The sequence below is a fragment of the Alosa sapidissima genome, chromosome 21 (assembly GCF_018492685.1).
Source record: "Alosa sapidissima isolate fAloSap1 chromosome 21, fAloSap1.pri, whole genome shotgun sequence".
In the NCBI taxonomy this organism is placed as follows: Eukaryota; Metazoa; Chordata; class Actinopteri; order Clupeiformes; family Clupeidae; genus Alosa; species Alosa sapidissima.
This window is the reverse complement of record NC_055977.1, coordinates 18,106,542-18,122,761: the sequence shown is the minus strand read 5'-3', so window position 1 is coordinate 18,122,761 and position 16,220 is coordinate 18,106,542. Positions and strand designations below refer to the sequence as shown.

Here is a 16,220-nt window from a genome sequence, read left to right as displayed (position 1 = left end):
TCTCCTTTTATGTGCATTGCACATATGTGTCTGTGCATATGGTACCCTGTGGATGTATGTGGGCATAACGTGCATGTGTGTGTGCGTGTGCGTGTGTGTGTGTGTGTGTGTGTTTGTCTAGGATCTGGCACAGGACGGTAATTAGATTTACTCCCATCAACCCCCTGCTCAACTTCACCCATCCACACACACACTCACACCTGTAAACTAATAAGAGCCATCAGGTGTGTGTATGTGTGTGTCTTTGTGTGTGTGTGGTTAAAGGTCTTATTGGTCTGGGCTTTTTCTTGAATTTGATTTTGTGCCCACCTGCTTCTGATTTAGTCACAAATCATGAGATCATCACATACAGGCAAATGTTACCTTCTTTTCCTCTCCTTCCTTTTTGTGTAACGCAACGCACGCACGCACGCACGCTCGCACGCTCGCCACGAGCCTTGTGAGAGTTTCAAGGTGTTTGAAATGAGAGTGCCAGACATCCCCCAAGCCTTCTCCTATGCATCAAGCAGGGTCCCCCATAGAGATCCGCCTCAGTTAAAAGCAGCTCCTCTGTCTGTCTGTCTGGCTGTCTGGGAGGCTGTCTGTCTGGCTCTTACTCCACCTGAGCCTACATCTGCCCACCTGAGAGAGAGAAGGGGACAGACATGAAAGGGGGCAGACATTTTTGATGATGTAAAAAGAAAGAGACAGAGATGACACTGCAGAACTGTGCGCGCCAGACACACACACACACACACACACACACACACACACACACACCATTTTTGCTTACACACACAGTCATAAGCTCTTGCACTTTTTGTCTTTTTACTAGTATTTTCTTTCTGCATGATGCAGGCCCGAACACTCACAGCAGTTTGTGTGTGTGTGAGTGTGCTGCGTGTGAGTGCGCTGCGTGTGTGTGTTGTTCGGGGGAGATGACGCAGCGTTTGAAGTGGCGGTGGGGCGGCTTCTAAATGACCAGCTCTGGCTGCATGCTGCATGTGGGAGCGGCTCGCTTTCAAAAGCTCTTTGAGTGATCAAAGGCCCTGGCTCCCTTACTCTACCTCTGCCAAAACACACTTCCCCTGTGTGTGTGTGTGTGTGTGTGTGTGTGTGTGTGTGTGTGTGTGTGTGTGTGTGTGTGCGCGTGTGCGCGCGTGTGCGTGCGTGTGCGTTTCTTTGGAGACAAAGAAAAGATGAGAGTTCTTGAGCTAAAAAAAAACATGGACCATAATGTGGACACAAGCATAAACACACATGCCACTGCTGACGAGGGGAGAGGGATAAGTTCCGGTTGCTTGCTGTCCAGACCTCTGTCCACGGCTTGTTTACTCTTTAGGCCCCTTGGCTTGTCCACTGCTGCAGCTAGCAGAACTTCGGGAACTGTTTGCCAAAGTCCATCAAAAGTGTTGAAGACCCTGACACATCCATTGTCTTCCTTACCCCCCCGCATCTTCCCATCTCCCCCATTCTCAGTTAATTTAGGTATTCAATTATTTACTCTCTCTTGCTTAGACTTAAAAACTGTAATTGCTTTCTTAAATGATCGGAGCATTTACAGTGAACGTCCGTTCTTATTTTCCCCTCTGCTCGTAATGTGCTTCTAATTGAAAACGTCAGCGCTTCTTTTTCGGCTGCATAAGCTATTACAACTACCGTGATTCTTTTAATGGCTGTTTGTTTAGTGTCAAGATTATAACTTTAGGACACAATGCATCTCTGAGCTCGATTTTGTGTGTGTGTGTGTGTGTGTGTGTGTACACGAAGCAGGGAGAGAGTATGTGTGTATGCACACATGCTTTTTGTGTGTGTGTGTGTGTATGTGTGTGTGTGTGTGTGACTGGCTTAATGGGTGCCACGCCAGCAGGTTTGTTGTAACGGTTAGCACGGCTCATTCACTAGATTTCAGCACGCGCCTGCCGCCCGCGGTCAATTTCATTAAGCGACGAGCACGCCGGTCCTCGTGGATCCCCGTTGCTGCAGACCCAGGGCCCCCCCCCCCAGCCAGCCTCGACTCCATTGTTCACCACCCACCCCCCCCCTGCTCCACCCCGAGGGGCTCTCTTTGGTCGAGCCCCGCAAGGCTAGATACGGACCAGCGCCGCCGATTTCTCAGCTAATCATCGAAAGTGCAGTGGAAAATTACTGAGGAAACACGCACTGCATTAACTCATAATTCAAACTGGTGTTTGCCGGCCCGACACTGCTCCTGGCAAGTCGCATGTATTATGCAAAGGAAAGCTCAATTTTTCCGGTGATGAGATGAAATAACAAGTACCTAGACGGAGAATTAAACTTTTTTTTCTTATTCCTGTTTAAGATTAGCTCATTTGTCTACCTGTAGGACCTGCAGGGCAATATGTAAAGAGTGCGTTTGAGTAAATAAACTAGTGCAACAGCAATCGCCTCCCAAATGACCTCACATGCTATTCCATACTTCCGCACCTATGCATAGCTTATGGCCAAATGTTATGTTTTCACTCTATATTCTAATCATGGAGTGTCTCGTGACAAAAACATCCAGTCATAATTACCACAAGGCTACTGCTATTAATGGTAATTTAAATACAAACCCACTACCGGTATATTACCATTTCATAATGGTACACAGCATACATTTTTAATGACCTTTGAAAAACTTTTTTTTTAACCTTCAGGTTCCCCAAGTGTATAAGACCTTTTTTTAGCCCTTGTCCTCCCCATTTACAATACTGTCCCTCTCTCCTTTTCTCTCTCTCTCTCTCTGTCTCTCTCTCCCCTCTCTCTCGGTTCCAATGGCAGAATCCGTCATAGTGAGGAGTGCTGAATGAGCCCGAGGATGGCATTAGAGATCCGTGGGCACAAATCCCACCACCATCTGCCTACACTGACAGCCTTCAGCGCTGCTCAGGGAGGAATCGGCAGGCGTGTGTGTGTGTGTGTGTGCTGTCTTCCATCAGAACCCTCACCTTTTTGTGTGTGTATGTGTGTGTGTGTGTGTGTGTGTGTGTGTGTGTGTGTGTGTGTGTGTGTGTGTGTGTGTGTGTGTGTGTGTGTGTGCATACCATCTTCCACCAGAACCCTCACATTCTGTGTGTATGTATTGTGTGTTATGTACTATGAGTGTGTGTACTGTGTGTGTGTGTGTGTGTGTGTGAGAGTGAGATCAAGGTTACCTTTGTAGGTGTGTGTTTGTGGGGCTCAGTTTGTATTTGTTTGCAAATTTGCACCGAGAGAGACAGAGACTGTCTGTGTGTGTGTGTGTGTGTGTGTGTGTGTGTGTGTGTGTTTGTACCAGAGAATACTATTTTGGTCCAGTGTTGCTGAGCAGTCTCCCGGCCCAGTGTATGTGTGTCAAACCAGGGCTGCTCAGGATTGCACTGCTCACCTCCTGAAGTCCAGCCCATCCCCGTCAGATCAAATAGGCCTTTCAAATGGCATCACCCTGCTGTGGCCACATGGCTGTCTCAGCGACATTAACATACACACACACACACACACACACACACACACACACACACACACACACACACACACACATAGAGCCACATACTCACAGATAATGATACACTAGTGCAGAGAAAGTGGTGGTGACCTTTATTGTTCTTCTGCTTCTTTCTCTCAGCATGGGTTGCTATTTCCACACACACACACACACACACACACACACACACACACACACACACACACACACACACATACACACACACACACACACACACACACCTTCCTTTCCACATAATAACTTTAGGCAAGTGTCTTGCTGGGACACACACACGCCTTGCTTCTTATAAAGTCCAGAAGCCTGTGATTTTCTCTCCAAAAGCTGTTTGTATTCCCATCTCTAGCCGTGAGTTCATTCTCCCAGTGGTCCAACTCCCCCCGGGGTGGGAGCCCAACTGTCCCAAGCCTCTGTTGTTGACACCCCCCAAGGCTAGCTTGAACACACACACACACACACACACACACACACACACACACACACACATCAGGTTTAAGGTTTATTTCTTTATACCTGTCGGTATGCATATTCTTTATATCTGTCGGTATGCATGAATGTATGTATGTATGTTTGTGTGTCTCTGTGTGTGTGTTCATTTGTTTATGTATCTTTTGATGTATGCCTGTACTCTGTCTCTGCTTGTTGTTTATTGGGTGTTGTTGTTTGTTGTTGGGCAGAGTGAAGTTTGTGTTGGCCTTGGAGAGGAACTTCCTACTCGTTACTTTGAAATACGACTGGGAATACAACTTTTGTGTACGCACCATTGATGTGGTTGTGTTTAGGATGGAGTATCCTGTGCTGTGTTGGGCCTTTGTGTGCTGAACTGATGTCTATTTTGGTGCTGAGCATGGTCCAGTAAGGGGCAGCTCTGAGTCACTTCTGCAGGTTAGGCCTCATTGACAGCACAATTAGCCGCTACTGCCCTCCCAACCCCACCAAGCTAGACACATCAAAAACAAAACATTGCCCAGGCCATATCACCTCTCACAGCCTCCCCACACATTCCTTTCTTTTCTCTCTCTCTTCTCTCTTCTCTCTGTCTTTCCTCTTTCTTTTCCCTCATGTAGTATTTTTACTGTTTCTGCTCCAACATTTTTCCAACATGGCTTTTCCCCCTGTGATGGGTTGATCTGTGGCGACCTGGCTTTTACTGTGTCTGACTTCTCTCTTTCTCTCTCCTACTATCTCCTTTGTTCTTCTCTTCTTTTTTAAATCCCTCTCTTTTTCACCTCTCCCTCATGAGCGGTCTCTGTTTTGTTTCTGGGTTGTAGCATTTTCCTGGCTGTGATTTCTCATGAGCTCCGTGGGACTGGGGGGGGGGGGGAAGTGATGCCAGAGGCCATGTTTCCCACCTACTGAGTGACGTGCGGAAAGCAACAGAGAAAGGGAGGAGAGAGGTGGAAGAGTACAGAAAACAAATCCATGAGCCAAAAGATAGATGTGGAGAATGAGGGAGAGCAAAAAAGAGAGAGAGAAGGCTGCGAGGACTAGAAATGAAGAGACATTGATAGTGAGTCAGAGAGATTAGAGGCAAATAAGGTGTGAGGGAAAGAGGGGGATGTAAAAAAGAGAAAAAGAAAAGAGAGACGTGGTGAGACTGGGAGGGGGGGGTAGTTGTTAAGGCTGAGCGAGAGAGAAAGAGGGGTATATAAAAGACGGAAGGAAAGTGAGATGGTGATACAGGGAGAAAAAAGGTGGAAGAGAAGAAGAGATTTTGAGAGAAGGAGGGGGAGAGAGAGAGAGAGAGCGAGAGAAGGGGAAGGGAGGGGAGGGGAGGGGAGGGGAGAGAAGGGGAGGGAAGTAGTGAGGGAGGGGAGAGCTCTAGAGGGGAGTGGATCCTCTGAGCCCCAGAGCTCCTGTTTGCTCATGAGCTGCTGCTCTGACCTGCTGCTACTGTGAGGTAATGTCTGTCACTCGCTCTCTCTCTCCTTCTCACTCCTCTCTCTCTCCCTCCCTCCCTCCCTCCCTCTCTACCGTTTCGTTATGTCTTTTTGTCTTTCTCCTGCCCTCTCTACATCCCCATCTGCCTTTCTGTCAGCCTCCATTTATTTGTTCTCCTTCTCTGTATATCACTCTATATGTCTCTCCCTCCTGCACTCATTCTACCTCTCCCTTCTTTCTACCCTTATTTTATCTCTCTCTCTCTCTCTCCTGATTTATTTATTTCATCCATGTATTTTTCTGTCTGTATTTCTGTCTGTACTCTCCCCCATGTTTTACCTCCTCCAATGCAACATCTTCCTTTCCCTCCCTATCCACATTGTTTTCTGAGTTCTCTCTTTGTGTGTGTGTGTGTTTGTGTGTCTGTGTCTGTCTGCCTCCCTCTGTGTGTGTGTATGTCTGTCTGTCCAAGCTGTTGGCTGAGGTTGCAGCAGGGCACACACACACACACACACACACACACACACACACACACACACACACACACACACACACACACACACACACACACACACACACACACACACACGCACACAGATGCACAGCTGGTGTCTGGGCCAGGGTGCTGGAAGGTGTGTGTTCTCTGCCAGATCTCTGATCCCCTGAGCGGAGCCTGAGCCACGCCACAGATAGCCCTTTACACCGTCCCTCCACACCACGCCACGCCACGCCACGCCACGCCACGCCACAGCACGCCACGCCACGCCACGCCACGCCACGCCACGCCACGCCACGCCACGCCACGCCACGCCACAGCACACCACAGCACACCACAGCACACCACAGCACACCACAGCACACCACAGCACGCCACAGCACGCCGCGCAGCGCACCACACCACACCACACACCAGGCCAGCCCAGGCCATCTGCTTCATTACTGCCCCAGACACTAAGAAAGAGAGAGAGAGAGAGAGCGAGAGGAAGAGAGGAAGAGAGAGGAAGAGAGTTGCAGAGAAGAAGTGGAGTGAGTAGAGAAAATTATTCAAATGGGAAGAGAGAGAGAGAGAGAAAGGGAGAGAGAAGGTAGGAGAGAGATGGAAAGAGAGAGAACTGAGTAAGAGAAGATGGGAGAGAGAGAGTGAGACAGAGAGATAGAGAAAGAGGAGGTGGGAGACAGCCAGAGGCAGATAGCCAGGAGGAGCAGATCTAAGTTGGAGGCTGATTGTCCGTAACAACACATGATTTCTCTGTGGAGTCCACATCCCTCCAATCCCTGTTACGTGTGATAATACATGAATACCTGAGGCTCTCATGCACACACATCCCACTCTCTTTCCATCTCTCCTTCCCTCTCTCTGTCCCTCTCTTCCTCCCCCATCTTAGCCTCATCCCTGTTCTCCTTGTGTTGCTGCTCCGTGGCATTCACTCGTGTCAACAGGGCTCCTCTTTTCATCCACAACCTTGTCCTGCGTATCCAGTTGGAGGATGTGTGTGTGTGTGTGTGTGTGTGGTGGCTTTTTGTAATCAAATAATACAAACTCAAAAGAATTCCAAACAACGTACAGTAGATGAATACTGCAGATGATGGCTTTAATGCATTCCAGAGCATTGGTTCGCGAAGCAAGCTGCTTCTGACTTTCTGTACATGGTTCTTATACCTTCTCTCGTCGTCACTTGTTTGTGTGAACTCAGAATAGAAAATATCTCCTGTGTCGTCTTTTACCACATTAGGAAGTACATACGGTATGTGCCTAGGTATTTTCCTTCTAATGACCTCTGATCCTTCTGAACAGCCACTGAGGCTACCCATTCTCTCTTAGGCATACATGTCCTTATACGTAAACTCCTGGCCCCTAAGCATGTGTATGCCTTAGCTATAATTACCCCTGCTGTTTCACCACATGGACCTCAGACAATTTACAGAATATCTTTTCATACATAATAATAAGAATAATAAGAATATATTTTCATAAAGCTACATAACTAAATAAAACGACCACGTGTGTGTGTGTGTGTGTGTGTGTGTGTGTGTTTTACATATCCCAACTGAATCATTTTTTCTCTCACCCACTGCAACACCAACAGACAAAGAGAGAGAGAACAACATTCTACCTGGTGCTATATTTTAGCATGTTATCTGGAAGAGAGATGTGCAGGTCTCAGAAGCCTGTGCTTATTAAGGATGCCAGGCAGGTAGCCACGCTCGCTCCTGTCATGTGGCCAGTGATACCGGGATAGTGTGACTGCAGGATAAGCTGGCAGCCAGAGTGTGATATGGAACACATGCAAGAATTATGTATGTATGTATGTGTGTGCGTGCAGCTGCAACAGGGTTTCAGTGCTGGATGCATGTAAACACATTACATGCACGCGCGCACACACACACACACACACACACACACACACACACACACACACACACACACACACACACACACACACACACACACACACACACACACACACACACACACACAATGGATTAGCATTGTGGATGTTGCAGGAGCTAGTTTTGACTGTGTACATTACACATGGATACCGTGTGTGTGTGTGTGTATTTCTGTGTGTGTGTGTGTGTGTGTGTGTGTGTGTGTGTGTGTGTGTGTGTGTGCGAGTGCGTGCAAGGAACTCAGCTGGGCTCTGTCGCTGGCTGTGGACTGCAGGTTCCTGTCTCTCCATTCCACTCACGCTCGCCTCATTACTGCACCAAGCTATTTATAGAGCGCTGTGATTGAAATAGAGTCTCGTGGGAGCGGAGAGAGGGAGAGAGGGAGGGAGAGAGGGAGAGAGAGGGAGAGGGAGAGAGAGGGAGAGGGAGGGGAGGGTGACTGAACTCAGGAAATGGAAGGAGTGAAGGAGAGTGGGGTGATGTGTGTGTGTGTGTGTGTGTGTGTGTGTGAGAGAGAGAGAGAGAGATGGAGAGAATCGGTGAGAAAGACACAATGGGCGAAACAGAATGAGTAGGGAAAGAGAGAACAAAAGGCAGACGGAACAAGAAGAGCAGCGAAGCGATGAAGTGGACGAGAGAAGGAAGAAGGGAAGAGGGGAGGAGAGGAGGGAGGAGAGGATAGGACTGCGGCGTGTGCAGAGTGCTCTGTGAAGGCAGAAGAGGAGAGAGATGTGGACCCCCTTTTATGAAGCTTTGCATTTAAATGTCCTGCTCCTCCACAACAGCAAAGGGAAGAATAGCACGGGACACACACACACACACACACACACACACACACACACACACACACATTCTGCTGAAAATCATTTCACTTAAATAGCTGCCAGAGAGTTTCTGCAACCTTTTTCATAGCAGATCATAAATGCTACCAAAACATGGAGAGAACACACACACACTTGCTAACACATGGCAAACATAGAACACCTGTTGCAGTAGCTTCTAGATTCAGCTGTGTGCACTGTATACAGAAAGAAAGCAATTATTGGTGGTCACTGGTGTGTTTTATGAATCCACTTTGTCAAACTTTGTCAGTTTGTGTCATTTTTTGTGTACGCACATGCAATGTACACGCACATACACATGCATATATGCTAATTTTGTGTGATTTAGTGTGTGTGTGTCAGTGTTTGTGTTTGTTTGTATGTGTACATTAAGCCCTCCTCAACTGCACATTTATGTGCTTATACTCTTACACATGAGTGCACACCAGGACACAAACACCACCCCACCTCCCACACACACACACCCCTGTCCCCTCTCATGCACATTTCACTCGTGTGTGTGTGTGTGTGTGTGTGTGTGTGTGTGTGTGTGTGTGTGTGTGTGTGTGTGCGCACGCACCCCGTCGCTGCTCTTTTATCTGGCGTGGTGCAGTGGATGGAGCCACACACTTGGCCTTTCATCTGCACCACGCTGCAACACCATGGCACCAGCGCAGTGCAGAAAGCAGGATTGATCTCGTTATTGTTTAAGATCATCCATGAGCAGCCATCTGTGGACTGTAATCCCTGCGGAACTCTCTCTTTTTGTGTTTGAATAGCAGGGATGATGAGGAGGTCTGTATGGGAATAAATGTGTCAGCATTATGAGAATATGATGAAGTATTTGAAAGTACATCACTTTGGGACCAGGTAGTTACCTCAGGAAGAGATTGTATCTGCTGCAGTGGGTAGCTTTTATAATGTCAGTTGTCAACTAATAAAAAAAACAAACAAAAAACAATGATACTGTTAGCAAAATTATCACAGTACAAATGATCAAAGTAATGTGGAAAAATGAAACAAACAAAAAACAGCACAAATATTTTCAAGTGTACAGCTCTTTTTCCCTGAGGTGGTAATTCTAATAATAAAGCCTCTTTTAGATCTTTGAACTGGCTGGATTTAAATTTAAAGCCCACATAAAAGTTTGAGACATTGAAGTTGGCTGGCTTCAGGCAGCGCTGTCGGAGTCTCCGCTCCCAGGCCATCCGCAGTGGGAGCTGGCCCTTAAAATGGTGGCAATGTGGTGAGACCCTGCCAAACCTCAGTACTGATTCAGCAGAGGTACACACTCTGCTCTTTTTTTTCCTTTCCTCTCCTCCTCCTCCTCCTCCTCCTCCTCCTCTTCCATTTTTGCTTGCTTGCTTTCCTCTCTTTTATCTGTCACTTTTCATTTCCTTGAGTTGGAGTCCCTTACTCCCCCTTCTCTCGTTTTTTTTTTTTTTCCCTACCGTAGACTTCCCTTTCCTCAATTTTCATCATGCAACTTATCAAGCCGGTGACCCAATCTGACTCCCCTCCCCCCACTCCTCTTAATTCTTCCTTTTCTCTCTTCTTGTTCTTCTTGTTCTTCTTCTCCTCCTCCTGACTGTCACTCAATCTGTCCATCCAAACATAGCTGCGCCAGGAATTTCAGCCTCTCCCACGCACCACACCCCTGTGTCCTGACCGGCTGAGGCCGTGACCTCACCAGCGGCCAATCACGGTGTTTGACAGAGTCCTGCGTCCTCTCGGTGGGACCAATGACTGTCCGCTCTGTGCACAGAGGCCTTGACATCACTCACGGACGTGATCACTAGCCGTGGGTGTGTTGTCTTGCCAGTCAGGCTTCATGTTCCTACGCTGACCGCTCGGGTCACCCCGGTGTGACGCGTGCGTTGCCTCCACCGGCCACGTCTGCTTGCTCAGCACAGCTCAGCCTCAACGTTCCCCGCAGATACCATAACGACACAGTGCTCTTCTGCTCAGGCATCTGCCAATCAGAACGCATGCAGAAGCCACGGTGACGCCACCACAAGCCAATAAGAGCTGGCCAAGCCGAGTTCTTCTCCCCCTCCTCCTTTGCCATCATGTTGGTGTCAGTCACCTTGCCTAAGATCTGAAAGGGGCCTGTCTCTTTGTAAAAGGAATATGCTGGTTACCTTACAGGGCTGCTGCTAGGTACTCTTTTGTGTGGGTCGTGGAGTGAGGCTTAACGTATTCTGTGGTGTGGCTTTTGTGGCTGCAGCAATAGTAATCACACTCAATGCTTGTATTTGGATTCAACACACACACACAAACAAACACACACACACACACACACACACACACACACACACACACACACACACACACACACACACACACACACACACTCTCACATACACACACACAAAACACCTCCTAGCGGTTCTCAAGGAGCCACAGTGCTTTAGATTTTGCCCTCTTAAGCATTGAGGGCTCCTTAAATCCCAGCTTTAAAAATTGAATTGCGGACCCCTCGGCAAGACTTTGGAATGGCTTACTGATGCTCGTGCTGGGCATGAAGGGAGAGATTGGAGAGAGAGTGGCGGTGGGGTGGCGGTGGTGTGGTGTGGTGTGGGGTAATGGCGGTGGAAGGGAGGCGGTCATGCTGGTCAGAAGAGCATTTTGGTGCTTTAACATTCAGACAACCTGCTGCACTCCCTGTAAAACTATAAACAGATTTTTTACACAACTCACTCACTGTGTCTCCTCTTTACTTTCTCACTTGGTCTGTTCTGTTGGTTGTCCTATGTGGATTTGTTCAAGGCTCTCTCTCTCTCTCTCTCACACACACATGCTGTCTTTATTGCTCACTCCATCTGCGTCTTTGTCAGTGTGGAGAGGATCACCAATTCAACTCGGTATTGCCACTGACATTCTGGAAGGTGGATAAACCTGGAATCCAAAATGGCTCTTTTCCTGACTGCTATGGCTTAGCTGTTTTTAAAGTCCCATAAGACCAAGATATTTTTCACTTCCTGATGAAGGCTTTTGAGCCGAAACGCGTCAAAGTGTTATTTTATTTTAACTTTTTTTTTTACTTTTTCACCAGATGAGTGCCTTGGTATCTTCTAAGTTTCCATAAGACCAAGTTGGAAGGATTATTTCATTGAGCTGTATCTTGAGTTTTGGTCCTCATATGTAAATCGCTTTGGATGAAAGTGTGACCTAAATAAATAAGTGTATGTATGCTTGTCTGTCTGCTGAGCTTGGTTAATGTTTGGTTTAGGAGTTTAGTTAAAAAAACATCATGTTGGCGTATTCCATTTGCACATTAATGCACAATGCTCCAGCTTTTGAGAAAGTAGGGTGCTTCAGGGGAGCTTGGTGACAATGGGGTAGATGGGTCTTTGATATTTGAGATCGCAGTGGTCAAAGCCTGTGGAAGTATCTCTAGTATGGAATGTTTCTTGACCTAATATATTAAAGGGGCTTAAAGGTTTTAAACAAGTCTCTTTCCCTCTCCCTCTCTCTCTGTCCCTGCAGACTCTCGAGGCCGTGCTGAGTTTTAAGTACTCCGGAGGAGCAGGCCACTTGGAGGGCTACTACCGCGAGCTATGCATGGGGGTGCACGTGGACGTGGAGCCGTCGGTCTTCTTCACGCGGGTCAGCACTCTCCCCGCCACCAGGTAAGACCCCCCCCCCCCAAACCCCAAACTTCACATAGTCGCCAGTCATCAAACATTTCAAAGCTGTTATCGCCTAATCTGGGAGAGACATCTCTGCAGCACGCAATTCATCAACGTCCCTTTCCAATGCAAACAGCTGTGGGACTGTCATTGCTTTACAGCAAGCACTTCAACGCCTGTAGCTTGACTCATTATTCTTTCAGGACTTTGATGGTCCTTTTTCATGAACTAAATGCGGTGTTGCACAGGGACTATTGTAATGCCATATAAAAGGAACTCTGCACCACAGTTGGTAATTATCCCCCCACCCCCTGCACGCATTTCAACAGTCCCAAGTCAAGACCCCTTCCCTGACCATTAGCTTAGCTCCATAACCATCATTAGAGGCACTGGGAGCTGCTTGGGGATCATTACCGATACATTTACCAGGACACAAGCCATCAATTATCCTAGGCCTATTACTGATGACTTCTAACGCAGGGCCACTGGGGGCATAATGTATAGTGACCCGGCAGTGCTATTAGCCACAATTACCGGGGAAGGTGCTCTGGCTATAACTGCTCCCCATCAGCCAGCCAGTCATATAGGGTTATGACACCGGCTCTGCTTTCCATGCTGCTGCTGCTGTTGTTCAATGGAGAGGAGGTGGTTGGTTGCTGTCCTCGGTGCTGAAAATGTTGCTCTCCGTGGTGCTGAAGTCCCAGTGGCTGTTACTGTTATTGGTGCTGTCCAAGGTGCTGAAACTCACCAAGGCTATTGCTTGTATTGGCAGCTTCTCCAAAGTCTGAACTGTTACTGGCTTTCCCTTGAGCGTTTTCACCACTGTATAGCTGTGGGGTGATGGCGCCAAAATTATTTTGTTTCCTTTCATTTGCTGGTACATTTCTCCCTACTTTGATAGTTTCCCCTCTCCTCTCTCTGTATGTGTGTGTGTGTGTGTTTTGCTTGTGGAGGCATGCCTCTCTCCTGCCATCACCACTGAATATCACCCTCCCCTCTACTTCAGTTTCTCATCCCTCTCTCCCACTCTTTCTCCTCTCCTTCTTTCTCTCTCTCTCTCTCCCTCTCTCCATCCCACTGTCATCTGTCTGACATGTTTGAAAAGGCTGCAGCGAGGGAGACGGATCGTGCCCCAGTAATCGCCACTTGAAGTGAATCATTAGCTGTAATAATATCTGCCATTTTATCCATTCATCTCCCTCTCTCTGCGCTCCCTCACACTCCCTCTATCTCTTTCCATCTCTCTCTCGCGCTGTCTTCCCACTCCCCCTCACATTCACTTTATCTCTACTCTCTCTCTCTCTCTCGGGTTGCTCTCCCCTCCTCTCCCTCACATCCCATCACCCCCTCTCCCTCTGATGGATCTACCTTCTACTCCTCCATCGTCACCCATCATCATCACCACCATCCTCCTCTTCTCCTCTCCTCCTCCGCCTCTCCTCCCTCTCTCTCCACTCTAATCTCCTCCCTCTGTCAGTGGACACATGTCGGCGAGTCTGTGATTTTTCTCTCCTCGTATGGTGGTAGCTGTACACTCTCTGCTTCTGCTATGCTCACTGCCCATGCGATATAACATCTCATTTTCAGTTTCAAAATAATTAGTTTCAACACCATTTGTTTTGAAAGTAATTGTGGTGAATAATTACTTAATATTAATCTTAGACTGGCAAACTTCAGGAAAAACTCAGGAATCAAGTTTATTCTGTTATAAGCAGAGAGGGTACAAAAAATGGTCTATGGTCTATGTAGGCCTAGCCCAGGCCATGGCACAAGGCCATGGCCTCAGTGTAGTTACTTTTAAATGCTTTAAACAAAGAAGAAAATGGCGCCAAAACAAGCCCACATGGTTGGCTCTCCACTTGGCATCAGACACACCTACTCACACCCACTTCACACCTATCTGAATAGCATGAGGAGAGATATCTTATATATCAGAAATATCACTTATAGAATGTTCCAAACATTCTCACAATCAAATCATTACAATCCCTGTACTGAGACTATCACAATGATACCGAACATGAATACATTTACATTTCATGACACATGGATACATTATATCAAGGTAACATCCTTTGTCCTGTGTACCTGAACCACTACATTAGCATTTGATTGGGGGAGGGTGTCTTTGTTTTAAACCAAGAAGGGCCACAGGGCAATTAGATTATTAATAATTTTAACCGTAAAATTATTGCTATCAGTTTCCTTCTACTTCCGAGTTTTAGACATGACTGGAGATGGGACTTGTTTTTATTGTGTGTTGGTGTTTCCTTCTACTTCCGAGTTTGAGACATGACTGGAGATGGGACTTGTTTTTATTGTGTGTTGGGCTGATCTGAGGGGGAGTGGGCCCTAGTGGGTAGGAGAGGGCGGTATGTAATATTGTCAGTGGCGCTGTGAAGCGTGAGGCCCTCTTTTGACCTGTGCTGATGGCTCCTCTCTAGTACACTCTGGGTCCCCTTGTGCAGTCAACCCAATCATCAGCACACACTCTGTCACACACACACACACACACACACACACACACACTCTCTCTCACACACACACAGTCTCCTCAATGTTATTTTATGAATTGGCATTATAATAACTCATCCACCGTTTGCCCCTGTGACATTTATGTAGATATTATATGAATAAATTGATGGACACGGCCTAAAAAAGCACTGCATCAGCACAAACTCCTAAGTGTTTCTTTGTTATTTATTTGTTTGTTTATGTATGCTGTGCTGTGCTGTGTGGGCAGACATTGTTTGCCAAACATCAGCAGATTCATCAGCTATCGGGCTTAAAATAGCAACCCAAAAAATAATCCCTCGATGACCGTGACAACGGTGTGTGTATGTGTGTGTGTGTGTGTGTGTGTGTGTGTGGGATGATATACCTGTCGGTGCAGAGTGCTCTTTTGGCTCCCACCCGTCCTTAAATAGCCTCCGTGGCAGCACCTAAACCCCTCACTGACACACACACACACACACACACACACACACAGAGACACACACCCAGTCGAGCCCCCACTCGCCTAATTCAATTAATTTCATTCCATTTCACGGGGGTGGAATCCTCTGCCCGAGCCAGAGCATCCGCTGCAGAATCAGCACTTGTTAACAGCCTCTGCAACTGTGTGTCTCTCTGTGTGTATGTGTGTGCATCTCTTTATGTGTGTGTGTGTGTGTGTGTGTGTGTGTGTGTGTGTGTGTGTGTGTGTGTGTGTGAAATGTAGGCAAGCTTTAATGTTTGCTGTTTGCTTTTCTTAATTACGTACCGTAATGGCATCTCATTTTCCATTAATATCCAGTAGGCACAGGTGGGTACCAACCAAACCCTTCCTAGAGTCTCAGCGTCTCTGGTGTCTCACTTTGGGTGTGGTTATGGACTACGAACTCTTCTCTGTGCCCCCTCCACCCCTGCTGGTGTGTGGCTGTGATCTGGCACATTAGCCGCTAATTAAGGCAGCGTTAAGCGAGAGAGTGGGGGTCCCACCGCGACAGGGAACACATTACTATTCCTTTCCCACAGGGGGGTCCTCCTCCAATCAGCCGCTACACGCAAACCCACTTCACGCTCCATTCGGCAGGGTGACGCCGTTTCATAAACCCCCCCCCCCCCACTGCAACCCGCCCCACCCCCCCATCCGCATACACCACAGAATGCACACACACATACCAACACACACAATCAATCACAAGGACATGTACAGTACACACACACATGCACTCATGCCCAGACACAAACACCTACTCTCATACATACCCTCCCACACACTGACTATGTGCACAAAACTCAAAACAAACTCTTCTCACCAACATATACTTTTTCTTTCTTTCTGTCTCTCTCACTCACTCACTCACACTCACACTCACACTCACACACACACACACACACACACACACACACACACACACACACACACACACACACACACACACACACACACACACACACACACACACACACACACACACACACATACACACACGCACAACTCCACGTAAGATGAGTCCAGATAAAGTTGTGTCGTGCTCTATGCAGTCT

General features: G+C 47.5%; 1 protein-coding gene across 1 annotated transcript in view; it reads left to right on the top strand.

Moving 5' to 3' along the window:
• Window positions 1-16,220, top strand: part of trappc9 (trafficking protein particle complex subunit 9) — a 243,456-nt gene that overhangs the window by 117,537 nt on the left and 109,699 nt on the right. Inside the window, exon 20 of the mRNA XM_042076112.1 lies at window positions 12,046-12,188. Within this exon, the coding sequence (XP_041932046.1) occupies window positions 12,046-12,188 (143 nt within the window). The remainder of the gene's footprint in view (window positions 1-12,045; window positions 12,189-16,220) is intronic.